This window comes from Prunus dulcis, chromosome 2 (genome assembly GCF_902201215.1).
Source record: "Prunus dulcis chromosome 2, ALMONDv2, whole genome shotgun sequence".
In the NCBI taxonomy this organism is placed as follows: Eukaryota; Viridiplantae; Streptophyta; class Magnoliopsida; order Rosales; family Rosaceae; genus Prunus; species Prunus dulcis.
In genome coordinates, this window is record NC_047651.1 from 15,027,378 (window position 1) to 15,052,822 (window position 25,445).

Consider the following 25,445-nt stretch of genomic DNA (forward strand, 5'->3'; position numbering starts at 1 on the left):
GATTACATGATTCGTCATAATAGAGTTCGATCTCCACATGTGCATTAGAGTCTCTGACATGATTTGATCGATCACCTTTGGAGGAGCTTTGGAGATGGTGAATGAGGTCGACAATTGTTTCAATCCTCCTTTTGTGTTTTTTTTTTAATGTTGTGTGTTTTCTTTTGGAATAAAATATGTTTGTGGAATTTCAATTTTTTTAGGTCAAATTGTTCAAAAAATTAAAGGCTTAATAGTTACAGTGCACCTTAAAAATTGGTCAAATATCACTTTATCTCTTTCAAGTTAAAGTGACTCACTTTGCCTCCTTGACCAAGGTTTGATGTTCCACAGTGCCCTTTACTGTCAATTTCATCCAAAAGTCCGTTTAATTTTATGACGTGGCAGGGGTGTTTTAGTAATTTTGTGCACTAAGGTTTTTTATTCACATATTTGAGTGGGTAATGTGGCAAAGTGGAGCCCACCTCCAACATGGATAAAAATATTAATAAAAAATTAATTACTTTGGTTGTCGTGAGAAGGGGCAATGGGTTTTTGGGTTATGCACATGGAGGGGGTGGGGAAGGGATGGGTAAGGTATTTTTTTCTTTTTCTAAAATCTATTTTATTTTCAATTTTATGTTTGTATTTTAATTTTTTTAAGTAATTAAAAAACCTAGGTGCACAAAATTACTAAAATACCCCTGCCACGTCATCGAACTTAACAGACTTTTGGATGGAGTTAATGGTAAGGGCAATGTGGAACATCAAATCTTGGTCAAAGGGGCAAAGTGGGTCACTTTAACTTTAAGGGGGTAAATGAGAATTGACCAATGTTTCAAGGTGCACTGAAGCAATTAAGCCAAAATTAAATTATGAAGTTATTTAATAAGATTAAATGAAGAAAAGTTATCCATAAAAAAATTACACTTAAACATTCTTAAACAATTTAATAAAATTGCAGACTTAAAATTTAAGTCCGAAGGGTTGAGAAAAAATCAATTTGAATCTGGGCAAAACCCAAATAATACTTTTTAGAGGAGAAAAATTTGGGTTTATCCCCCGAATGGATTGTAAAAGGCCTAAGCATTTTAACTCTCAAAACCACAAGCAACTCGCACTACGAGACAGCAGAGAGGGCAGTGTGCCAAAGGGTTCAGGGTTTTACGTCAAACCCCCCAAAAGCCCTAAAACCGGACACCACAACCATGGCGCGCTTCTCTCGACCCTCCACACCACGCCTCCTCTACACCCTCTACACCAGCCCATCCAAAACGGTACAGTCTCCTTCTCCATCCCCATCTCCCTCTCCATCACCAGCCTCCTCTCTCCTCCTCGGCTATTTCCACCTCCGCCAATTCTCTTCCGGCAATCTCGCACGTGCCAAGGAGGACAAAGAGCCATGGTGGAAGGACTCCATGGACAAGCTCCGAAACATCGGAATATCGGCCCACATAGACTCCGGCAAGACCACCCTCACCGAGAGAGTTCTGTTTTACACTGGGAAGATCCATGAGATTCATGAGGTTAGAGGCAGAGATGGAGTTGGCGCGAAAATGGATTCCATGGATTTGGAAAGAGAGAAGGGGATTACCATTCAGTCTGCTGCCACTTATTGTACTTGGAATGGCTATCAGGTAATTGCAATTATTGGTTTTGGCTTTGCTTCTGTCTTTTACTCGGAAAGTAATGGATTTGATGGAAATTTGAATCTTTTAATGGTGGGCAGTGATTTTTTATTTCAAAGTATGGGGAAATGGAAACTTGGCATATAAGGTGTAGTTGGGTTGTTAAATTTATAAACTTGTTGAAAATGGAGGAAGTGATCACTCTGATATGCTTCTACTTTTAATGTTACAAGTCAATATAAGTTTTGAATTTGTCATAATTTTAGCAAATGTTTGAAAATCTTGGATTTTGAGTTTAAGATATACATGAATATTGAATGACAATTCGGTTTGTTGCTTCTTTCTATACCTGGAACGTGCAAGAGGCTTGAGCTAGTTCTATTGCATTGAAGAGAATTGGTGGAAGATGGACCTGGGTAATCTTTTATTGATACGTTTGTTCTTACTTGAGAGACCTGGGAACACCAAAGGGAGTGCGTAGCAAATTAGAATGTTACGTTACTCTTGGAGTTAGTAGGAACATGCAGTATTAAAATGTTCTGTCTGAAGCTACTAATGCTAAATGAAATTAGCATTGTAGATATTTGGCGTACTGTCTTTTCCAACACATATAAAATAAAATAAAAACCTTTGAAATCACCAAATAAGATTTAGATTCTCTTGCATGTTTCCCTTCGCTGATTTCTCTTTAGTAAAACTATTACTTGTCAAAAAGTAAATTGAGGTTAGTAATCTTAACTTTTTGCCGTGTGGTTAGTCTGAAACTGATGAGTTAATAATATGTTGAATTTATGAGCTGCAATACTTCAACTTTGTGTTTATGTTAAATAATTTCCAGAATAGAAGAAAAAAATGTTTCCATTAACCATAAATTTTCTATTGCAGGTTAACATAATAGACACCCCTGGTCACGTTGATTTCACCATTGAGGTTGAGAGAGCTTTGCGTGTTCTTGATGGTGCCATTCTTGTCCTTTGTAGTGTTGGTGGTGTGCAAAGTCAGTCAATTACTGTTGATCGACAAATGAGAAGATATGAGGTTCCAAGACTTGCATTTATAAACAAACTTGACCGTATGGGAGCAGATCCGTGGAAAGTTCTGAACCAGGTGCATTTCAAAATTGACGAATCATGGAAACATCTCGGTATTTTAGGTTTGCTTATTGTTTTGCTACGAGGGAAGATAGAGCATTCAGTATAGTGTTTCGTTTGTCATAGTGAACACAAACCATTAACTAATATCTCAGGATATTGGCCACCTAATTATGTGCTGAGCTTCAGGTTGTAATTTACCCAGAAAAAATTGATTTTGATGGCTATGTGTTCTTAAATCTCTATTTTTAGGGTATACAATTATTTGGTTAACATAATTGTAAATTTGTAGAATTTGTGTGATGAAGTTCAAGGAATTAGAACTAATCTTAGTTTGGGTCGATTGACATCAGTTTCTATTTCAGTATGTTGAGCAATGCATTATACATGATTGTAATTTATGCAACAACCTGATACAGCGAGACATGACTTTTCTAGTTCTTTTATACAAAGCATGCTAAAATGAAACAAGGGACATGAACAAGCTAGATTTCCCTTGATGGTTCAGATTGATTTTCTTTTTTTTTAAGGATAGTTGTACATCATCATGTAAATTTTATTGAGTTTTGAACCTTAAATAGTGATGTGGTAGTGAAATTGATTCTCCTGTAGGCAAGGGCTAAGCTCCGGCATCACAGTGCTGCCATGCAAGTTCCGATTGGGTTGGAAGAAGATTTTAAGGGTCTTGTTGACCTTGTGCAGATGAAAGCTTTGTATTTTCATGGTTCCAGTGGGTCTGTTCTTAACGCTATTGTGTTCACACGGTTCCTTTTCAATGCGCATTTCCATTTCTATATTTTTTTTCTTATTTTCTTTTTGCATCTTTTAGTGAAAAAATCGTTATTGAAGAAGTTCCTGCTGATATGGAGGCGTTAGTCACAGAAAAGAGGCGTGAGCTAATTGAGGTTGTATCTGAAGTTGATGACAAACTAGCTGAAGCATTTCTTGCTGATGAACCTATATCGTCCACTGATCTTGAGGTACATTAGACAAAATTCAAAAGAAAAAAATTCTGAAAATGTTGTGGAAAATGAATACAGAATATTTTGTCTTGACTTGTTAGATGCAACATAAGCTATAATTTTCAGTTATCTTTTCCCATTTTTACTTGTCATGGGTTTTGGTGGTTGGATGTTCCTTGCAAGGGTAAAATTATGTGGTGGCATATATTTCTATAAAGTTCTAGGCGGTGCTATCTCCAATGTTTGTTTTTGTTCAAGATAAATTAATTTCTGCATATATCTTTCTGTGCTCTTGAAGTTTAAAGCCTTTTTTTTTTTTTTTTTTTTTTTTGAGTAGGAAGCTGTGCGGAGGGCTACTATAGCACAGAAATTCATACCTGTGTTCATGGGTAGTGCATTTAAAAACAAGGTACTATCTTCTTTTAAAAAAACTTATTCCTTCTAATGACATGCACATCATTGGTTACATTTTCTGTTGTTATTTGCCAGCAATCAACTTCAAACGCTTTTAGGTTGATGTGTTAAATTTCACGTACTTTGGTTACTTAAGATTATGATGTATTATACTTTATACAGTAAAGGATCCAAACATTTATGGTCACCAGATTAAATCTTATGTCATCTCTGAACAGACAAATTAGTAGACTCCTCAGTGGGTATAGATATATCATAGATCTTAACTGCCGGTTGGTTTTGCCCTTTTATGTAGCTGTTTGGTTCTACTCAAGGTAAGGTTAATTAGGTAACTAACGCAGGGCCCTTGCTGTTATTTTTGTTTTTGGTTTCTCCTGAATGGCCTTGTGGAGACTATATGGTCTGTGTTGGTGCAGTTCCATGTTATTACGGCATGACAAGTTTGGAACTTTTTTAGCAAACGTTGAATTTCTTCGGTCTGTTGCTTTGCCTCTTGTTCTCTAGAGTAGTTATCCTTTTCACCATTTAGGTAAAATGATTTGTACATGCAACTTGATTGTCCCTGTTAATAATTTTCTTTATTTTCTGCCATTTATGAGTACAGGGTGTACAGCCACTTTTGAATGCTGTACTTAGTTATTTGCCCTGTCCAATTGAAGTCAGTAACTATGCTCTTGACCAGACTAAGAATGAAGAGAAGGTACTAAGTTGGGGAAATTCATCCTGAAACTTTTCTTTTCTTTCATTCTCCAAACCTGCCTGGGTAATAAATTAAAAATTGTCGCAATACTGTAGGTTGCATTGGGTGGAACTCCAGATGGGCCTCTTGTAGCACTGGCTTTCAAATTGGAGGAAGGGCGTTTTGGTCAATTAACATATCTAAGGTATGCCTTAGAGGTGCTGTGTTTTAATGTCAATGTAGCTTTTCTAATTTTTGTATTAATGTATTATGTTATAATAACTATGCTAACAATTATTTTGTTGGTGAAGAATCTATGAAGGTGTCATTCGGAAGGGTGATTTTATTTTCAACATTAACACTGGTAAGAAGATTAAGGTAAGTCCAAGGAATGCAATGTTTCATCTCACTGTTCTCAGTTCAAGTTAAGCCTTTATGTCTTATGGGCCTTCTGCTGCAATAATTGTTTCGTGCCACCAATTTCTTCCATCTGGTCTTGTGAAATCTAATTTGATATTTTTTCTAAAGCAATTGGTGGCTAATTACGATATGTGGATTATCAAAACAAAGTTATTATGTGGAATGGAATGATCTGGGGCTATCTGATTATTTATGATAGTTTAAATATGTGAGGCACGGTGATTCCTCTGAAAGAGAGTGGTCATTCAAAGTAAATAAGATGAAGAGTAGTAGAAACTGATCAGGAAGGAAATGTCCACAAGAGATGTAGTTGAGGATATAGTGTTTTTTTTTTTTTTAAGCTTAAGAAGTTCAGGGTATAGCTCTCAAATAGGGATTGAAATTGGGAAAAATTGATATGGTGGATTCCAATTTGTTTGGATAAGATTTCATGCAGCTGACCCCAAGAAGTTGGGATTAAGGCTGTGTTCAGTTGGGTATGGTTACCTTCTGTGAATCACTAGTGGTGAATCTTTAATTTTTTTTCTTTGCTGGCAAGTCTTATCTTCATATCAACGGTATGGCACTTTAATTTGTATCCTTTTGAATGTTTTGCTGAATTCTGTGATCTTCTAAAAACAGGTCCCTCGCTTGGTCCGGATGCATTCAGATGAGATGGAGGTTAGTTTTTTGTTTCAAATTTTTGCTAATAAAATTATTTGATCTTTCAGTGTGTGAAAATAATTTTTACAATAAAAAACATCTCGAAGATGCTCTAGTGATGGGTTTTTGTCTGTGGTGGTAAATTTACTGATATCTTTTATTTTTTGTGGGATATTTCATCCACAGGATATTCAAGAAGCACATGCTGGGCAAATCGTTGCTGTATTTGGTGTAGACTGTGCATCAGGTTTGACTTCCTTTTATCATGCACAGAGAATCACTTTGTCTCTTATGAAAAGGGAATCTTTGGATGAAGGAAAGATGTATTGATTTATTAGATTTACACTATCTACCTAGTAGTCTGAGTAGGGAATAAGCAAAATCTTGTTGAGCTTTCTAAAAAAGGGAGGGATATGTCAGAATGGATGTTAGACAGAGTCATTCAGAAAATATCTAAATTTTCAGTCATGATGAAGTCATAGCTTTCTTAATTTTGTGCATGACATTGACAACTAGTTTGAAGCGTTATAACCTAATGATTTAATGCTTTGTTCCTGTTTTCTACACATTTTATTCCTTTCATAAATTTGTTCTAAAGCATGTCTTCTTGTATCTTCAGGAGATACATTTACTGATGGGTCAGTTAAATATACAATGACTTCTATGAATGTCCCTGAGCCAGTGATGTCATTAGCTGTTCAACCAGTTTCAAAAGATTCTGGAGGACAAGTGAGCCGATTCCCTTTGATTTTGTGTGTGCATGTGCCATATGTGTGTGTCTCATTATTCAATGGCACTTACATTAATCTTTTTCTTTTTTTGTTGCTAGTTTTCGAAGGCTTTGAATCGTTTTCAGAAAGAGGATCCTACATTCCGTGTTGGCTTGGACCCTGAGAGTGGACAGGTCTGATGTTCAACATGATCTCTCTCTCTCTCTCTCTCAAATGTTCAAAGTATATTTCTTTTCTACTTCAAGAAATAATTCTTGCCTTACGTTATTGTTCCTTGAGTAGACAATCATCTCTGGAATGGGAGAGCTGCATTTGGACATTTATGTTGAACGCATTCGGAGAGAATATAAGGTGCCTGGCCTGTTCTCTTTTTGCAATATATAATATCAGGAATTTTTTTGTTAGGTAGGTTAAGTTTTACCTTGTACTGCTGCTGTATTCCTATTCCCATATTTGTGCTAAACAGGTTGATGCCACTGTTGGAAAACCTCGTGTAAACTTCAGAGAGACTGTTACTCAACGGGCTGAATTTGATTATTTACATAAGAAGCAATCTGGAGGACAAGGTCAATATGGGCGGGTATGTGGGTAAGTCCAGATGATGCCTTTATATGCACGATGTTCAGACATGATTGTATTTGTGCGATACATGTGTACATATTCTTTTACATGTACTCAAGTTACTTCCTTTGGAAACCTGATAATTGGCTTTCTTATTGCGACTTGGTGTTTTCTCCCCTGCGTGTAACTTGTTTCTTAATTGGTACATTGCAGATATGTTGAACCGCTGCCTGCCGGGTCACCAACCAAGTTTGAATTTGAAAACATGATTGTGGGACAAGCTATACCTTCAAATTTTATCCCAGCTATTGAGAAGGGTTTCAAAGAAGCAGCCAATTCGTGAGTCCCCATCTGGTCTTAAAAGTTGGCTATAGAAACAAGGATAATCCAGTATCTAATCCATTCAGGATTTCACACTATAAAAGTTACTATATTGCTATAACATCCTTGTCTAAATGTCCGCCCCTTTCTATTGTGTTTGCTCATAATGATATCCCTTGTACAGGGGTTCCTTAATTGGACATCCAGTTGAACACGTTCATGTTGTTTTAACTGATGGCGCTGCCCATGCTGTGGATTCCAGTGAACTTGCCTTTAAATTAGCTGCAATATATGCATTTAGAAAGGTCCTTGTCATATCCTTGAGTGAAGTGAATTCTTTTTAAATTTGATTTAACACATATTCTGGAACCTACTTTTGCCTGCATGATCTATTTTTCAACTTCAAAATTTTGTCCACTCCAGTTATTATGTATATTAAGTTCTGAAATTTTCAAACAGTGCTATACGGCTGCAAAACCAGTGATATTGGAGCCTGTTATGCTCGTTGAGTTGAAAGTACCTATGGAGTTTCAGGGAACTGTAGCGGGTGATATTAATAAGTGAGTGTTTTCTTACTTTATTGAAATACTAGATCTTTTCTTTTTTCTTTTTTGTTTTGTTTTCTTGTCAATCAAAATATATGGGTTAATCCCACTATTTTTTACTGAAAATGTTACTGCTCTCATTTGATAGGAGGAAAGGTGTTATTATTGGAAATGACCAGGAGGGAGATGACTCTGTTATTACTGCCCATGTAAGTATCTCTTGCAGTCTTGTAATAGTAGTTCATACTTCTTCCTTTTTGCTTAGCCAATAAAAGGAGGTACTTTTGCACAGCTTGACTTTAATGCTACTAAGAAAATTTACATATTTTGTCCAACATCTGTGTAAGATTCAAGCATATATGGTAATACAATACCATACTTCCAGCTTCTCTTCTGGTTAAAAGGTTTGGTATGTGCGTCAGGTTTGTTCTTGGGAGATATGGGAGCTTCTGTCGATGGTAGTGGTTTAGAAAATGTAGGAATTCATTAAATTGTCAGCTATTTTTACTTTGTAGGTATGCTCTTTTGTCTCATAGAAAAAGTTCTAACAAAAAAGAGAACTTCTCAGTTGGAGTTAGTCCCCTTATACTTGCTTGTTTAAACTGTATGAATGTGTAGATACTTGATTTGATACTTTTACAATATTGCAGTGTGAAAATACTTGGCAGATCTGATATTTCTTGCTATTCATCATTTTATTTATTTAGGCATCGTTTCTTTTTTGGGGTAATTACTTACATGTCTGATATAAAACATTATACATGTTGAAACATTTCCCGTATTTATTAAATTTGGTTGGAGTGGTGTTTGCATTACCTTAAAATTAATGGCTGTTTTTATGAGATTAGTCCCTGAAAAATATCGTGTATTGGCTCTTAGGTTCCTCTGAACAATATGTTTGGGTATTCGACTGCCCTTCGATCAATGACACAGGTAATGAAGAACATTCTCTTTCAAGTGCAAAAAAATTTCATTTCCGAATTCCCACTAGAATTGTGTGTAAGTAATACTTCTATCTCTGCAGGGAAAAGGTGAATTCACAATGGAGTACAAAGAGCACTCGCCGGTTTCTCACGACGTGCAAACGCAATTGATAAACAATTACAAGGGCACCCATGCTGCTGAATAGCACACGATGTCCAGACACAGTTGATAAACAATTACAAGGGCACCAGTGCTGCTGAATAGCATGTGTTTCGTCGAATGCATTTGCTCCTTTTTTAAGTTGCCGGAGTCCAATATGTTTGTTATAATGTTAAAATTTTGAAACTTTAATATTATTAATTCTTTTAGGAAAAGAGTAATCTGTGTTACATGATCCATAATTTTGAAAAGCACCAATAAAACTCAAATTGCCTATTAAGGGCTGAGATGATGTATCACTTTCTCCTAAACTGTGTATCATATAGTTTCCTTTAATTATTTTGGGCTGAATACTTGTACTGTACCATTATTATAAAAAGATAATGGGTTTGCCCTAAATACATTTAAGGCATTTTTCAACATTCATTAGGCCCCAAGTATATAATACAGACAATTTAATATAGTAGCTAAGTTTGTATCTTTGCTCGTACCATCAAAAGGATAATTTGTTGTTATGAAATGGCTCTATGGACCACCCTTCAAATGCTTTATATGCATAAATCGTCCCACACCATCCACACCACAAGTAGACACAGAGAAACATAGCGGAAATGAAGAAGAGCTCAATAGTTTTTCTCAAAAGGGTCCATTGTTCCTACTAGTCATTCTACTTTTAGCAATTTGCTTGGTCACCGAAGCTCAGCAGCAATGTCATCCAAGCCGCCGGATTAGAGGCAGGAAGGCTCCGCCTGGACAATGTAACCAAAAAACGAATCCTGACTTGTGGTAAAGGCAAAATGTACACAACCTACATATGTTCACCACTGTTGTCTGCAGCGATGGGGGCGGTCCATCAGAATGCACAACCAATACCACAATGACAACACACCGGTCGTGGCACTATCTACTGGATAGTGTGGTGGCCATTGTGTTGGATGAGTGTGACTACTGTTGGATGTGATGCATACCATTATTATCAACCTCCTCGTCTGAACAACGTGGTTGATGACTCAAAAGGCTGTCTGGGAAGCCTTGGTGTGCCCGAGGACAACTGAGGTGGCTTAGATACCACATGGTCCGACGCTTAGCTTGTTGCTTTTGTTGTTTTATGTATTTGTATTTAATGTGGAAGTTCTTGTATAATGTGTTAACATGAGAGTAGGATTATATTTATAATTTCCTTTGAATTGAATCTTTGTGATTGTAAGCTAGTTCATGGTTGCAGATTGGGCTTTTAGAATTGCAGTGGAATCTGAAGCCTCCTATGTAAAACAAATGAAGATGTTGACAATTAAGACATCTGCAGCTACATACAGCAAAAAGATCTTATGGAAGGACTAGCATAAAACAATGGTAATTTGTTCACAATAAGGAGCTTGCTATTTGATGTGAACATAGGAAGAAGCCGCCTCTAATAATCAGTAATCACCTCAACATGTTTGTTGCGCTAAAACGTAAAAATTACTGATTCTATAACAAGCAACAAAATGATACAAGAAACATCCAAATCATTCTAACGAGTTTACAAACTAATTCATTTCAGTCAACTCATAGGGGGCGGTAGTGGAGGGTTATTGAGGGGGGGAGGGGGGGGCATTGATGCGTGTTGCATATTCGGGGGCCTCATTTGAGGTGGGGGTGGTCGCCACATAGGTTGTTGGTTTCCCATGGCCATAGGTGGTGGAAGAGACCTTGGAGGAGCCGGAGCACCCTGTGGAGGGGGTTGTGGCATGTTTGGAGGAGGAGGTCTGAACTGTTGCATTTGCGGTGGAGGCATTTGACCTGGTTGCTGTGGCTGACCCTGCCAGGTTGGTTGTACACCCATCTGCATGGGTGGGAACGCCATACCTTGAGGAGGTGGTGGGCGAAGTGGAGGAAGACCAACACCACCATTTGCAAAAGGTCGTGGAGGCACTGGAGCACCCATGGTACCATTGGACTGAGGACCATTGGCAAGTGTTGGGGGGCCACTAGCGAACAGTGTATGAGGCCTGCTCTTTGAAGTAGGATTGCTTGCAGCCAAAACTCTCTCTGCAATGTAATTCTGGTAGTTAAGTAATGTCCAGCAATAATAACATTGACCTATTCTAATCCCTAATTTTTGTTTTCCCTAAAGGCTAAACCAACTACAAACTATTTGTTTTGTTTGTTTTTAGAGTGAACCCAACTACTAACTTAATATGGTATATTTGTCTCATCCAAATGCATAATGTGTGGTACAAATAAGAAATAAAATGAAAACCAGGAGGAATCAAATTCTGGTCTCAGCTAGATATAGACATTCATGCTGCACATATGAACATACAAATGGTAAAAACAGTTTGTTCGTGTCTCATTTTGGATTCTATCAACTATTATGGTCTCACTAAATTCAACGACACCCCCTTATTAAAGAAGAAGCTTTCATGTGGCAAAAAGAAAAATTACAAGCACAAAAGCAGCGGCTGAGTAAACAAGAGGACTTACCTGCTGGAGTACCATGACGCTCCCCTTTAGTGTCCTTCTTATATGCATATGACACTGTTATTTGACGATTGCATAGATACTGGCCATTCATTGCCTTAAAAAAAACAGAACAAGAAGAAACCCAAATTCTTAATAAACTCAACATGAAAAAGACGGCCATTTCAACAAGCATTACAACAATGGTTGGAAGATATTAAGATTTTACTGACAAGTAGAAGGATACATACCTCAATAGCTGCATCAGATGCCTCAAAGGAATCATAGCTAATGAAGCCAAATCCACGGGAATTTCCGGTTTCGGGGTCTCTCATTATCTAGAAAAGAGAATTACCAACATTACAGTCCAATTTGCACATAAGCATAACCATTAAATTTATCACAGAAAAATAAAAACTTGGCAATGACCATCATGCATGAATTTACCCTCCAAATAAAGTCACAAGCATGCTAATGCATTTGTTCACATTACAAACATAACTTAATGACAAAGGAAGAAAGAAAAAAAAGACAAACTTTAAAAATGACGATAATCCTTTGCAAGAAGTTATTTAAGTTACGAAATATTCAAATAAAAAATGTTAAGCGATGAAAGACATGCTGAGGCATTACCTTAGGATTTGTAACTATGACTCCAAATGCACTGAATGTATCATAGAGGAGTTTCTCATCCACATCCTACAAGAAATATTGGGTTAAAATGCAACCGTTAGAATTGATGTAATAGAGTATCTATCTATTTGCAAAATAAGGTTTTCCGAAAGTCTTAACAACTTACAACATCAAGATTTCCAACGAAAAGGTTTGCCCCTACATCCAAGCTCTTTTTATCTTGGGATGCCTGAAACCAAAAAAATCACACAATTCATCAAAATTCCATTACTTATATGATATGGGGCATTCAGACACTGAGCAGAATGCTTTTTATGATGTTAAATTCCATTTCATAATTACTACCGTCCAGTGGCACAAAGCACATAGAACCCAGAAAATGTTAGTTAGGAAAGCACAGTTCAATACCTTATTTACACGTATTGGCTTCCCGTAAAGTTTGATCATATTAAGCACCTTGATAGCCTGCATAGCAGTCAATAAATAAATAAATAACCAGAAGCAGAAAACTCTAACAAACAAAAGAAAGAGTAACTTGAGAACAAGGAACATTGTGGCTTATGTACAACACTTACATAATCAGCGTCCTCTTCGCTACGGAATTCAACAAATCCATATCCTTGATGAAGGTTTGTCACTCTATCTTTGGGAACATACACATTCACTGAAAGACAAAGAGCTCAAACATCAGCAAATCTAAATCAAACCAAGTACACATATCTTCGATAGGATTTTTAATACACAGGTACACATAGATACAACCATCTAAATCTACAGAGCAGGTTTTTGATGAGATACATACCAACAGGGCCAGCTTGAACAAACAGCTCCCACAGTAATTCTTCAGAAACCTGAAAGCAATCAAACAAAATCAACAACTTGAAACAATAATATAGAAAGACCCAGTTGAGCAAACTCAACAAAAAGGCCCTAAATGCTCAAATTTCTCATCTTTGCTGCGAACACTAGTCGATAGCAAAAACCCGAATAAAAAAATAAACAAAATGGACAGAGAACCTGAGGGTCGAGATTGCCGACGTAAGCAGTAGCGTCTTGGTTTCTCTCGGCGGAGTGCTGGCCCAGCAAGTTTGCTCCTACTCCTGGAGCTATTCGAGTCGTCATTCTCTCTCTCTCTCTCTCTCTCTCTCTCTCTCTCTCTCTCTCTCTCTGTGCTTGTTTACTTTGTAGAGCAGAGGAAATTAGCGAATCAGCCGAAGTGAGATTGGCTGCGTATCAATTGATGCCAAAATTTTGAGGACCATTTAATGGAAACAAGATTGTAGCGTGTTGAATTACTACACTGCCCCTTGTGTTTTGGAAGGCGAAAGAGGAATGGGGATGGCGATGGTAGCTGAGCAGAAAGGAGATGGGGCGTTGGAGCCGCTCAGGATGAAGATGATGATGGCTGGGTTTTGGGTTTTCTTTAAGCCCTAAGCCCAAACCACGCACCCAAAGGAAAACCGCAAACTTTGTCTTAAAATAATAATAACATTATGAAAAAATTTAACAAAACAAATTGATTAAAGAAAGAAAGATAGAAAGAACGATGTCGTTTGGCTTTTAGCTTAGAAGAGAGGGAAAAAGAAGGAAAAAGAAAGCTTTAAAATGCATCCAATAATGCAGACCCTACTCTGCACCCGAGTTTGAATTTTCTCTTCGTTCTTTAGATTAAATTAAAATAAAATATGACTTATATAAATAAATAATGCATCCAACAATAAACTGACTTTTTTATAGTAAAAAAATTAAAAATTAAAAAGGGAGGCCATGGTTCGTATCCATCCCGAAGAAAGTAAAAACTTGAGTGATACATGTGTTCTTCTCCAAAATCTCTCTAATCACACATGGTCATGACTCACGTAACGAGTGAGATATAAATGATATACGACATATACACGCATGTGATATATAAATTTTTCTCATTGAAACTAAGGAGATACTCTATGAATCATTGTGAATCATAATTTGACACATAGGCAAAAATAATTCATCAAAATCACAAAAAGAAAATTTTCTGCACATAAGTCACACTACTATTGGTAGGAATGTAGGAGCTCCTACTTACGAGGAATGAGGGAAGTATTTTCCGAGAAAGGAGGAAGCAGTGTCCTTACTTAAATTATGAATGTTAAGCCAATCCAAAAGAAAGTTGAATGGCTAGATATAATTAAGCGAAAAAGCCTATTTAAGGCAAAACAAGTTGACAAATAAAAGAACCATATTAATCATGTAAACAATTCATGGCGAGAACGCCCCAAAGAAAAAGAAGAAAAGGATCCAGAAACTCTATTTTATTTTATTACTGGATACATTATTTTGTAAGCTACGTCCCACTTTTCAACAAGGGGCTGGAAAACCCAAAAATTAATTAGTTCCTAACATGAAAGAATACTAGTTCAGGCAAATGCTTGGAATCAACCCAGCTTTCAAGATCATAAAACTAGAGAGAATATATATTGTGTTCAGGTGAACTAGGTGAATGCTTCTCGCAGCTCCGTCGGTAGCTCTAAGTCGGGCTCAAACTCACTAAGAGGGGAAAAATATTGATCCACCATGTCACTGGACACTTTTTCAACACTTGGAGGATCCCACTGCATATTTTCAGAACAAGATGCATGTTAAAATTATATGAACAGACAATGTGGACATTGATCTAAAGATGAAAAAGTAAGGGTTGCGATATTGCCACTCATTATTTTGGTATTCAAAAGAGAAGCAATACCCTTTCCAGGTATTTCATCTCTTTCCTGTTTCCACTTTCTTCAATTACTAGAGTTTTCAGTTAGATTATCAAAAGCCATCTTGGCTCAAAGGATCAAAGAAGGTACCTTTGGTGCAAAGTCCTTTTCGACTACACGTGCCCGAACGCCCTAATGATGTCACCAACCAAGATATTAGTCACAAAAGCATGATAGTATTTCATCGGAAAAATAAATAAATAAATTAGGAACTGTGTACCTCGCAAAAGTCATTTGAAACCTGCTTAGTGATACCCTGTAGGGACATTCGGTACTCACGAACCAAGCACTGATCAAGGGTCTGAAATCTACCTTCTCTTATCTGAACCAAGTAATAATGAAGGGCCAGGTCATATTTATAATATAATGCAATATATTTAAACCAAGTCATCTCAAACATGTTTCATGCAGGCCTACTCACAGATCGCAAGGCAACCTTCAAGCTCAATGGTGAGACTTCTTTAAGTCTCTTTAGAGTAGAAGTGCACCATGCGTCATTTGTTCTACCTGCCTCCCATTCCTGCACATTTATTTTTTAAAGCACACAATCAGATGTTGTCCAAGAGGCAAGAAGGTATAAAGTACAATGATGCCTCAAAGATCCCCTCATTGCTGGAACTTGGAAGGTATAACTTCCAAACGAACTTCCACCCATCATAATATGCGGCCCAGAAGAAAACCAAAAGATGCTTACAATATGAAAAATGAAAATCTTTTTAAGGAGTTTTTAAAACTTTGTGAGGTAGCTAAGAATTGGTAATGAAGTTATGTGTAGCAGAATCAGATCAGCAATTTGTTTCGGTCAGTCATTGGAAGTTCTTTAAAGAAAGCAAAAAAAAAAGTTGACAGCACCCTCTCAAGGCATTACAGTAAACCTTTTAAAGGTGGCAATCAAACCGTTTTTCACTACAATAGCCCTAAATACTTCAAAGGAACAACGTCCTGAAGATTTCGTTTATCATCTGGAATCTTCTCCATGCAGGAAATCATCAAAAAAGGTGCTCAGATTGACACGTGAGTAATTTGCCTCCCAGATCAAACAAATCTTTCTCAAAATGACTGCAATTATTTTCTATGTTTCTTCACTTCTTTTATTTTCAGTACAGTAAATATATCATCTACAACATGATTAAGAGAACTCTCTTTCAAGATTGTTACTTAGAAAGTATCAAATATACTTTCTTTTTTTTCTTTTGAGAGACAAATATAACCTATAATTTAAAACAATTTTAATAATAAATTTAAATGCTAAGGATAGTATAGTACACATACCCTATTCTTCCAACCAATCCACTCTCATCGTACATACCTCACACTCAAATTCTCTCCTACTTTAACCCATCATGTTGCATACATATCTCGTGTGTCACTCCTTTGAGTTTTAAGAAATAAAATTGAAAAAAGTTAAAACACCATGATCCCCTGAAAATCTGATAGAATTTTTTATTGGTTTAATGAATCTAAATCTAAACTAAAGAGAAGTAAGTCAAAATTGATACATGCTTACCAAGGCATCAATAATTTCCTCAACCGTGTCATGGCTGAAACATTTATCAACTAATTCAATCCTACACAAACCAGACATGAATACATAAGCTAGCTAAAATCGTTATATATATATTAAAGGAGCACACAACCACAGTTTGAAAAATTCATACAATAAACATTTAAATTTGGCTGAAAATATAGAATAGAAGGACGATTTGTAAATATAATAAAATGTCCTTGGAACTAATTGCTATAATTAAAACAAACCTATGAAGCACACTTGTCTCATCTGGATAGACAAATTCAACATACTTGTCTAAAGAAGCTTCAATGACAGAAGGATCATCAGTGACTATTTTCCCAAGTTCTTCTTCAATTAAAGGAAGCCTCTAGGATAAAGGGAAACAAATCAAAAAGTTTATATAACAAAGATAAACCGAAAACAAACTTTAAAAAATGTGGAAAGAGTCCTGAAATTAACTGAACTATGCAAATAGTGTGTTGCAAGCCCAGAAGCAATCATGTCCAATCCATTAAGCCTTTCACCTGTAAGAGCCACGAACTCCCCTGCAAACAAGACCAGACATAGGCAAACTGAATTTGGAAAGTAATGACGGTGGACACTCTCCCATGCAAAAGAATACTATTAGATACAAGATGAGGAAGAAAAATGGAAAGGGGCCAACTTAAAGGTTAATTAGAAAGAAGAAGAAAAAAAATGGACGCTAAAGCACATTAATTTTGTTTTTTTCACAGTTGTCTTAAATGAAGAGGCAAAATGATGCCAATTTTAACAGCTCCTCAACATCATTCTTTCCCTAAATAACTCCCAGATGCTTCCTCAACTTCAGGAGAAGAAGGAAGACAAATTGAGTCACTTTCACACGAGGGCAGCATGGATTTCAAACCCTTTGGGAATCTCCTGAGCAATTGTCAGCATTTAATATAATTCCCATCATTTCTCTTCTTAAAATACATATCCTCCATCAGTCTGGAGGAAGAAGGAAAATCTGCAACCTTATCTTTTCTGTTTTTGAACTTGTACTACAAATGAATAATCTAAAAGCCAAGTTACATGCATGAAAAACCAAGCAAGCATACCTAAGTGACCCGGTAGATGTGACAGGTAAAAGGATGCCCCAGCATCGGGATGGAAACCAATTAGAGTTTCAGGGGTAGCAAATACCTGCAAATTGCAAGGATACCCTATAACAGCAGCTTCTACCAGCACATCGATGTAAAGAGGAAACAGTTTGATCATTTGAAAAAAAGACGAAGAAGTAATATCAAATTCTTGTCTGACTCCTTTCTCTATGGTGAATAAAGGAAGATCATACTGCTACAGTTAAAAATTGTATACTCAAATATAATATAGAGCAAGCCAAAACCTTTTTTCCCCAAATGGATAGGTTGATTCCACATAAATTATTTGCAGAAATATGAACATATATGATGTCTTTTTGGAAGTACAATGCATTGCACTGATTCAGCTGAATATATTATTTCCACAGTTTCAGTTGGTTTCAACTTCCGCATAGGGGCGGGGTGGTGTTGGAGGGGAAGCAAATGAGCGACATAGTTAGGAGCAGAAATTACACATGAGATACACAAGTCACTTGTCCTTTTGTATGTCATTTTACTATTTTACTACATAAAGGTGAGCTAGTTTTAAGTGTCTAAACCAGATTCACATGCAAACTGACATAGATGTCATGCCAAAGTGGGTGCACAAGATACAGACGTTAGAGAAAGGGATCAGATGCTTAAATAGTCCCCTATAGCATAAACCCCTGACCAGGCTGTGAAACACATTTATTTATTTAGTAAAGATAATAATTAATACTTCACCAGAAACACCCATCTGTAGCTTGTACGCTAAATTCTTCAAAAGGCAAGGGACACAAGACATATTCTATACTGGTTAGACTTCCTAAAATAACTTGACATTTTTGCTGCATTACATAAGTCCCAAAACACCTCGACAATGTTTCAGTTCTTTTCATATATTAAGAACTAGTTTTATTCCTTTAAACATGCTCAAGTCACAAGCAGTTAGTCATATAAAATTATAAATGCTTGAGTGTAATACAATTAACAGTGGGAGGATTTTGCAAAATAGTTTATGGGAATCCTCATGAAAAAGAGAACAAGGAACAATGGAATATGGACCAATCACCAATCACCAAGCCAACAAACATCTACAATAGAGAAAAGTAATGTGTACAAGTATCCTTGTTACATACAGTTTTATCAGTTGCAATGCGGAATGTCCCGGGTATTGAGACCCCAGCACCACCACCCATGGTAATGCCATTCAAGATAGCCACCTGCATGGAGATTAATCATGAACTTAAAAATGAGAAGAAAATTAAGAAGCGCTGCAAGATTAGGAGCCTAAAATGCTTGTTCGCCCAAGAATGACTCAATAATGATGAACTTACATGTGGCTTCAAACATGTACCAACCATATACATAAATGCATATAGTGTACTAAAAAATTGTTTACATTCTTCTATTTTCCCTGCACATTGTAAGGCAAATTTACAGGACTGTTAACACAATTGTCTGATATTAAGCAGAAAAAGAAACCAACTGAGCCATAAAAGAGAAATCTACTTTGCACCCCTTTCAACTGGCAACATAATGCTAACTTCATCAAATTTGAAATCAAATAAAAGTATGTAAGCCATAAATATATGTCTACAACTTATAAAATTGTTTCATAGCAAATCAGAAGGGAGTCCCACCTTTGTTTATCATATGATAAAGATAAACTACATCTCCACCAGCACAAAATGCCTTGCCACTGCCCTTCAAAAATTCAAAACAATTTGTCAGCTGCCACCTGAGTAATCGCAACTAAGCAATATCAGCATAAGCATTGGACCAAAATTGATGAACAAGAAAAACAATCACCTTCATTACAATAAAACCAATATCAGGATTATCTTCCCAGCTTTTGTACAGTTTCTGCAATCTAGCCCCCTGTATACTCATTACGGGAGTTCTTAGAAATGGGTTCCAAACGAAACCTTAAATAGAATTAAGGGTCTAAAAAAAATAAGAAAATTGATTGCTTTAAAAGATAAAAACACACCATTGCAGTCGTGAGAGCATTGAGCGCTGAAGGTCTGTTGAGAATCGCTGTCCTGGACCAAGCTTTGCCTTCAACCAATACCTGAGACTCTCAGAGAGCTTGCGTTTCACATATCTGAGCTTAAATAGAAAGAATAAAGAAATGGGTAATCGACAAAAGCTCACTTGGTGGTCAAGATCATCGTTGAGAGCATGGTCTGGGAGAGAGCAGAGGCCTCTGCAATGGCTAAGCAAACGGCAACTGTGAAGGCCGTTTCTTACCAATGAAGCTGACTTGAACCTCTGCATTTTTTTCTTTCGAAATTCTACTTGAAGCCACTACCGCGTAGAACCTGTGAACTCTTCTGGTAACATAAACCCAATTTTCTTATTCCGGAAAGATTTTTTTTCCCTTTTTTTTTCTTTATTTCTTCCATAACCCATTTGAGTTTTGAATATAATGGGCTAATTCTATGTTGATATTTAGCCCACCCAAATTTTAAGCCCTAAAGGCCCAATCCTTTTCTTTCTATCGCCGCCTCCGCTAAGCTCTGGCCTCTGACATTCCGTCGCCACCCTCTCAGTGTCATCCCTGATCTCAGACCGCCATCGACTCTGTCTCTCTCTCTAACTCTTCTCAGCCTCCATCGTGTCTGTCTCTATTTCTCGAACTCAAACCCTAATCCAAAACTATCATCTCTTGTCTCTCAGACTCTCAGACTCTGTCTATCTCTCAAACCCTCGGACGTCGACGGTGGACCAGGCTCACCAACTGCAGTCTGCAACGGACGAGGTAATTTTTTAACTTGGATTTTTTGTTCCATTTTTTTACTAATTGTCTATGATCACACTTTCAAATTTGAAACAATTTGATTTTTTATTATTATACTTATTTTGCTGCTGTTGTGATTAATTATGTGGTTAGGCTTAGTTTGTGTGTTTCATAGATAATAGATTTGCATAGGTTATCTGGGTTTTCTGGATTGAAGGGGTTTCTGCATGTGATTGTGGTTTAAATGTTTGTGTAATTAACGTGATAAATGATAAGTTTGCGTAATCTGCATTGTTGTTGAGTACTGAATTGTCCACATTTCTCAGCCAGCATATATATATATATATCTATGTAATTTTCACTTGGATGCTTTTCGATTTCAAACTTTGTTGACCCGTTCGTTTGTCTGTGTTTCTCCTTCCTATTATTTGTTGTTTTCTTATTTTTTATGCTTTCAGAACATGGTTCTGTCTAAGCAAGAAAATCTGATGGGTTCTTTTTCAAATATCCAATTTTGTAGGGAAATTGATGAGATTTTTCTTATACTTCTCCTTGACCGTTTTGTTTTGCTTTTTGTACTATCACCTTTGCTCGTGGTGAGAAGGTGGGGTTTTAAATGCTGATATGCTGTGTTGAAATTACTTTGTTCTTGGGATGACTGAATCTTTAAGTTGAGGCACAATTTTTGTTATAATTTTCTTTTTCTGACTAACTGTTCTATTTTCTTATCCTATTTGGGTTGGTTTTCATTCAGAAGTTAAGCAAAGCCATCTAGTAAATTGAAGCTAATTTCAATTATGTTTCAGCTGCACAATTAGGTAGGTAGTCTGATTGAGTATTCAAGAATGGATGAGACCGTGCAAAGCTTAATTGAGCTTGAGACTGAAGCCGAGCATCTCCTTTTAGCCCGACACCAGGTATTTGTGTTTTTATTCTTTGAGAAGAACCTGAGAAGTTGGAAAGTTTAAGCTCAGAGATTCTTTTTTCTTTTTGCAAACAAATTTAAACTCAAAGATGATAGTACATAATGTTTCAATAACAAATTGATTGGTTTAAAAGATTGGAACCACATGATTATGTTTTAGATACTGTAGATTGTATATAACTGGCAAGACAAATTAATCTATTCCATCATGGTTATTTGGCTTAGTTATTCGAAAATTCCCTTTTGGTTCCTTAATAACCAATATGTTTAATTGGGTTTTGTTAATTGATCCATCCCAGTACAGTTAAGTGGCTTTATTTTTGAACAAATTCAAGATTATTATAAACTAATGTATTTTATTGGGTCTTGTTAGTAAGACGTTGAAGGGATTATGTTTGTTATGGCGAAATTGCAGCTGGTTGAAAATGACAGGGTGAGGAATGGGAATAGAGAAGCACTTACATCTCTGAGGAAGATAGCTCGGACAACCAAGACTAGTGTTCCATCTCCTTTTGAGTCGATAATGAAGGAGATTGCGGGGCCTGAATCAAGACCTTTGGTGAAGGAGGTATGCCCCACATGCGGCAACCATGACTCAAATGAGCGCACTTGGATGATGTTCCCAGGAACTGATGTCTTTGCAAGGATTCCATTCCATGCTGCCCACACCGTCTTGGAGTCAGGTTTTCTTTCAGGCCTCATTTTCCTTTTTCTTTTTATGCAATTACTTGGGAGCATAACCAACAGTAGTAAGTACACTATTTGACATATCAAAATTGTGATTTAACCATTTATCAATAAATATTTTAAAGAGGCTTTGTTGAGTTCTTTAGGAAATTTGGTGTTGTCATTAATCAGATGTGGACTTTTGATTTCAAAACTTCTTCTTTTCTTTTTTCTTTTTAAACTTTAGAAAATCGTCATTTCTCTCATTAGGTAACTTATATAGTACTCAGAGTACGATTCTTTACTGGTCAAATTGACAAACAATATCTGAACGATAAAACCTTGGTGGCTATCGGGTGGGATAGGTGGTATAGTTAGATTTTAATTCCTTTGTTATTGTAGTTTATAAGGTTTAGAGTATAAGGAAAGAATCAAAACAAACGAATAAAGGAATAAGAAGTTGAAATTTTTTCTGAACTAGGATATCCATTGGTAGCCCTTGTGAGCAGAAAGGATTAAATAATCTATGTAGGATCCATAAAGAAATTGATAGACCAATTTATGAATCTCCCAAACTCCTTAAGCTCTAGAATTACCTTCCATTCAAAAGGGCTATTGATGTTTATAAAGATATCATCTCCTGATATGCAACATCCATTAATCTCACAAAAGCTGTGGTCGAGACTATATTAGAGAATTCGAAATGGAGATGAGAGGGATCCGTTCATCAGAAATCTTTTAGGAATGCATGGTTCTTTGTTCCTGCTGAAAAGTTTTCAATCCAACTGGTTATTGCTCATAGTGTTCCTACTGGTTAATGGATACATAAAGGAATTCAGTTGGGTTTTGAGATGAACGTTGCTGTATGGCTGTTTTATCTCTCATTACTATCTAAAGTTGGGAGTATAGCTCATGAACTCGCAGGATTCATGAGTTGTCATCTGTGTTTTCTTATATGTATGTATATATTGTGTTAGTTACATTGTTTTTAATTTAATTATTTTTCAGTAACTGATTCTGAAACTTAATTTTGTCCTTGGGATCCAGAACAAGAACAACTTGACTTCGATTCTAGAAAGCTACAAAGCATTGTGAAGGAAAAGTCCCTTTTGATTTCAGAAAAAGGTGTCCTTGCGGACAAGGTGTCTCCAGGTGTGATGAAGTCTTTGGTAACCCTGACAGACAAACCAAAGTGAGTTGTGCTTGATGCATTGATATTCAATTCCATTGTAACCTCACATCCCCTCCCAACTAAGGATAAAGGAATGAACATTAATCTCCCTGGCAAGCATTAATAAGTTAGTAACATAGCTCTGTGTAGACTAGTGTTGATAATTTTCCCACCAGTGTAGCTCTGTGCAAACAACTTCTCATAAAATCAGCATTTTCCTCTATAAGGGGAAAAGCTAGAAATTGTTGCATGCTTTAATATGTTGTTACTACTTGTTGAGGGCTGTTTGAACTCGTTGCATCGCTATTTTGAGTTTTGACACTTGCAGAATAGGAAAAATGCAAATGTACCGATGAAAATGTATAGGAAAGTGATTGTGTTTATCTGTTGAGGGATTCACGAGTCTTGTAAGATGTTAAATCTTTGCACACTAGTCATAATAGTGCTCATTTCCCCACTAGAAATATCAATGGTAAGAGAGGCTCTGCAGGATCCCTGCACACTAGTGCTTCCTATTGTATGTTTTGTCTTTGTTTTTCCTTTGAGTGGCAAGTTTGCTGCCCCCTTGCCCAAAAAGATTGGTGTCGGGTTCAAGGACCATTTTGTTTCATATGTTCACTGGCTGCTGTGTGGAAGTTTCATGTGTGCTGCCAGTAGAAGTGAAGGTAAATGTAATGGGCTTGTCATGTTTAGTATTAGCTGCCACAAATGCCCCCTTGCTGGAGGTTTCAGATAGAGACTTTAGGAGTCTAACATAATTTTACTTGGACTAAATAGAAATCAGTATGGATGCTCTGTTTTTGTCGTGTATGTCTGTTTCTGTTTCTGTTTCTGTTTATAATATAAATAAAAATAAAAATAAAGAATTGCTGAGAGAGAGAGAGAGAGAGAGAGAGAGAGAGAGAGAGAGAGAGTTATTAGATTGCTTTCCTCAGAATTGGCCTAGTCTTTCTGAGCAGTGTTGGTTTTGAGGGTTTACTTGAGAAAGAAGCAAAATCATTCAGGATGAAGCTAGGCTTTGAAAATTTGTGGGAAGCAAGACAGGCCACTTATCTAATCTCCTACAGAGCCTATGGAGGGGGTGAGGGCGTAGGGAAGAAGATGAAGTTATACTATGATGTATTTGAAGGGCAGGAGAGATGTTTGGTCCTTTTCCTCCATACTTGCGTTGCCTTGTTCCGTGGGGTGTTGGTTTGGAAGACTACGCCCTCTTGTAATTTTGTGGCACACACTAAACAAGTATAACCGAAATCAATCCCATTTCGTAGCTTGGACATGACACGACTATTCCAATTAAAACGGACAAATGGGACGGGCACGGGACAGTTCTTGTTAAATCGGACAGTAATCCCCCGAGGATGGAACTTCAAGGGCATAAGTTAACTAAAATCTTGCTATAAAGTTAGCAACACCAATATTTTGCTCTAATGTCAATGTCACACTTCAAACTGTAGCATGACAAATTATTGAGGACCAATTTACAAGAATTGAGCTATAAAATTCTCATCTTCTCTCTGCCTACTATGTTATTAAAAAATATATATATAAATTCATTCAATATAAAAGTTCCTGTAAAGTTAGACATTCCGTACAGAAGAGTCAACTTGTGTGTCAGCCTTTAACCACCAATGCCACCAGTCTGTGGACAGTGTACTCTCTTCTCCTCCTCCTCCTCCCCGTTGGACAATCAGACTGCCTCTGCCTCTGCCTCCGCCTCCGCCTCTTCTGGTCATCTGCTACTCTCACCCAACGCTCCTCGTCTGCTTTCGTCCGCGGGTGCCTATCTGTGACCTATTTCTGTAATTTCATCGCCTTTCAAAGGCAAACGTTTGTATCAGTTAAGACAGCTGTCCTGAGCACGGAGCGAGTATGCCTCCAGTCTAAGTGTTGGGAGTGAGATGTGTGTGCTGCAGCAGTGGACCGATACGTGTGGACAAACTAGTAACTAGTTCCTCCACCGAATAATACATCGTACGATGAAGATACGATCATCTGTTGATCTGTCGCTTGGCTTTTTTAACCCTTGCGACCTTCTCTTTCACTTCATTTTACACAAAATTTCCAATTATTTTTTCCTTTCTTTCACATTTTAATTCTTTCTCGATAGAGAAAAACATACAAGTTAAATCTCAATTACATGCAAATACTTATTAGGTTATTTTGAACCATTTTCGCGACTGCAAGAATGAGAAATTAAATCGTCTAAATTTACAGCTTATATCACTCATTTTTTACGTAATGTAATTATATAACTTCAGTTGGGAAATAAAATTTGTGATATTAAGCAATTTCTAGGTTATTTTTGTATTAAGCTCGATTCAACACGTATATTTTTCTTCTGCAAAAGAAAACTAGGAGGCTACAAGGTAGGAGCCCCTAAAACACCACCACTCTATAAATCCAACTGATGGCTGACTGAACAAAAGGAGGTATATAGTCCGCTCAGATATGTTGATGCTGGTATTGGTGTCCCAAATTA

General features: G+C 36.8%; 4 protein-coding genes across 12 annotated transcripts; 2 read left to right on the top strand and 2 right to left on the bottom strand.

The window, feature by feature from the left end:
• Positions 1 to 1,093: 1,093 nt before the first annotated feature.
• On the top strand, positions 1,094 to 9,478 carry LOC117619234 (elongation factor G-2, mitochondrial). Of its 4 annotated transcripts, XM_034349143.1 has the most exons (20): positions 1,094 to 1,616; positions 2,493 to 2,714; positions 3,311 to 3,432; positions 3,528 to 3,678; positions 3,998 to 4,069; positions 4,679 to 4,774; positions 4,870 to 4,958; positions 5,065 to 5,131; positions 5,795 to 5,833; positions 6,002 to 6,062; positions 6,435 to 6,544; positions 6,645 to 6,719; positions 6,829 to 6,897; positions 7,013 to 7,134; positions 7,321 to 7,446; positions 7,613 to 7,733; positions 7,888 to 7,988; positions 8,122 to 8,182; positions 8,853 to 8,906; positions 8,998 to 9,478. In XM_034349143.1, the coding sequence occupies exons 1-20, from the start codon at positions 1,188 to 1,190 to the stop codon at positions 9,100 to 9,102; spliced, it is 2,292 nt and encodes a 763-aa protein (XP_034205034.1). In that variant the 5' UTR covers positions 1,094 to 1,187; the 3' UTR covers positions 9,103 to 9,478. The 4 variants fall into 4 exon arrangements, 3 of the variants coding, with proteins under 3 accessions (XP_034205034.1, XP_034205035.1, XP_034205036.1); XM_034349145.1 differs by lacking the exon at positions 1,094 to 1,616 and having other exon boundaries at positions 2,640 to 2,714; positions 3,291 to 3,432; XR_004584545.1 differs by lacking the exons at positions 7,613 to 7,733; positions 8,853 to 8,906; positions 8,998 to 9,478.
• Positions 9,479 to 10,367: 889 nt separating this feature from the next.
• Positions 10,368 to 13,643, bottom strand: LOC117620317 (splicing factor 3B subunit 4). The gene is made up of 9 exons (XM_034350479.1): positions 13,149 to 13,643; positions 12,934 to 12,982; positions 12,707 to 12,795; positions 12,540 to 12,596; positions 12,298 to 12,360; positions 12,132 to 12,197; positions 11,750 to 11,836; positions 11,523 to 11,616; positions 10,368 to 11,087 (listed from the first exon to the last, which is right to left on the bottom strand). The coding sequence occupies exons 1-9, from the start codon at positions 13,251 to 13,253 to the stop codon at positions 10,600 to 10,602; spliced, it is 1,098 nt and encodes a 365-aa protein (XP_034206370.1). The 5' UTR covers positions 13,254 to 13,643; the 3' UTR covers positions 10,368 to 10,599.
• A 694-nt stretch (positions 13,644 to 14,337) lies between these two features.
• LOC117618695 (3-hydroxyisobutyryl-CoA hydrolase-like protein 1, mitochondrial) lies at positions 14,338 to 19,841 on the bottom strand. 3 transcript variants are annotated; one of them, XM_034348376.1, is made up of 14 exons: positions 19,619 to 19,841; positions 19,455 to 19,535; positions 19,274 to 19,342; positions 19,105 to 19,168; positions 18,799 to 18,878; positions 18,601 to 18,684; positions 17,459 to 17,543; positions 16,839 to 16,924; positions 16,625 to 16,746; positions 16,377 to 16,437; positions 15,291 to 15,389; positions 15,090 to 15,191; positions 14,960 to 15,001; positions 14,338 to 14,722 (listed from the first exon to the last, which is right to left on the bottom strand). In XM_034348376.1, exons 1-14 carry the CDS (start codon positions 19,739 to 19,741, stop codon positions 14,603 to 14,605), a joined length of 1,218 nt encoding a protein of 405 aa, XP_034204267.1. In that variant the 5' UTR covers positions 19,742 to 19,841; the 3' UTR covers positions 14,338 to 14,602. The 3 variants fall into 3 exon arrangements, with proteins under 3 accessions (XP_034204267.1, XP_034204268.1, XP_034204269.1); XM_034348377.1 differs by having other exon boundaries at positions 16,670 to 16,746; positions 19,619 to 19,816; XM_034348378.1 differs by lacking the exon at positions 19,619 to 19,841 and having other exon boundaries at positions 19,105 to 19,163; positions 19,455 to 19,497.
• On the top strand, positions 19,827 to 23,486 carry LOC117618696. Of its 4 annotated transcripts, none has more exons than XM_034348379.1 (4): positions 19,827 to 20,225; positions 21,011 to 21,121; positions 21,545 to 21,812; positions 22,843 to 23,486. In XM_034348379.1, the coding sequence occupies exons 2-4, from the start codon at positions 21,050 to 21,052 to the stop codon at positions 22,989 to 22,991; spliced, it is 489 nt and encodes a 162-aa protein (XP_034204270.1). In that variant the 5' UTR covers positions 19,827 to 20,225; positions 21,011 to 21,049; the 3' UTR covers positions 22,992 to 23,486. The 4 variants fall into 4 exon arrangements, with proteins under 4 accessions (XP_034204270.1, XP_034204271.1, XP_034204272.1 ...); XM_034348380.1 differs by having other exon boundaries at positions 19,925 to 20,225; positions 20,959 to 21,121; XM_034348381.1 differs by having other exon boundaries at positions 19,925 to 20,225; positions 21,023 to 21,121.
• Positions 23,487 to 25,445: the final 1,959 nt, after the last annotated feature.

What these genes read in the sequence shown, in the direction of transcription:
- LOC117619234 (XM_034349143.1), top strand. Translation starts at nt 1,188, where the DNA reads ATGGCGCGCTTCTCTCGACCCTCCACACCACGCCTCCTCTACACCCTC. An exon ending in AGACTAAGAATGAAGAGAAG is followed by an intron (nt 4,775 to 4,869) that starts GTACTAAGTTGG and finishes GCAATACTGTAG; the next exon opens with GTTGCATTGGGTGGAACTCC. An exon ending in TGGTGTAGACTGTGCATCAG is followed by an intron (nt 6,063 to 6,434) that starts GTTTGACTTCCT and finishes TTGTATCTTCAG; the next exon opens with GAGATACATTTACTGATGGG.
- LOC117620317 (XM_034350479.1), bottom strand. Translation starts at nt 13,253, where the DNA reads ATGACGACTCGAATAGCTCCAGGAGTAGGAGCAAACTTGCTGGGCCAG. An exon ending in TCGGCAATCTCGACCCTCAG is followed by an intron (nt 12,983 to 13,148) that starts GTTCTCTGTCCA and finishes GATTGCTTTCAG; the next exon opens with GTTTCTGAAGAATTACTGTG. An exon ending in CATCTGATGCAGCTATTGAG is followed by an intron (nt 11,617 to 11,749) that starts GTATGTATCCTT and finishes GTTTTTTTTAAG; the next exon opens with GCAATGAATGGCCAGTATCT.
- LOC117618695 (XM_034348376.1), bottom strand. Translation starts at nt 19,741, where the DNA reads ATGCAGAGGTTCAAGTCAGCTTCATTGGTAAGAAACGGCCTTCACAGT. An exon ending in GCATTGCAACTGATAAAACT is followed by an intron (nt 17,544 to 18,600) that starts GTATGTAACAAG and finishes TGCAATTTGCAG; the next exon opens with GTATTTGCTACCCCTGAAAC. An exon ending in TTTCAAATGACTTTTGCGAG is followed by an intron (nt 15,002 to 15,089) that starts GTACACAGTTCC and finishes TGACATCATTAG; the next exon opens with GGCGTTCGGGCACGTGTAGT.
- LOC117618696 (XM_034348379.1), top strand. Translation starts at nt 21,050, where the DNA reads ATGGATGAGACCGTGCAAAGCTTAATTGAGCTTGAGACTGAAGCCGAG. An exon ending in TCCTTTTAGCCCGACACCAG is followed by an intron (nt 21,122 to 21,544) that starts GTATTTGTGTTT and finishes GCGAAATTGCAG; the next exon opens with CTGGTTGAAAATGACAGGGT. An exon ending in CCACACCGTCTTGGAGTCAG is followed by an intron (nt 21,813 to 22,842) that starts GTTTTCTTTCAG and finishes CTTGGGATCCAG; the next exon opens with AACAAGAACAACTTGACTTC.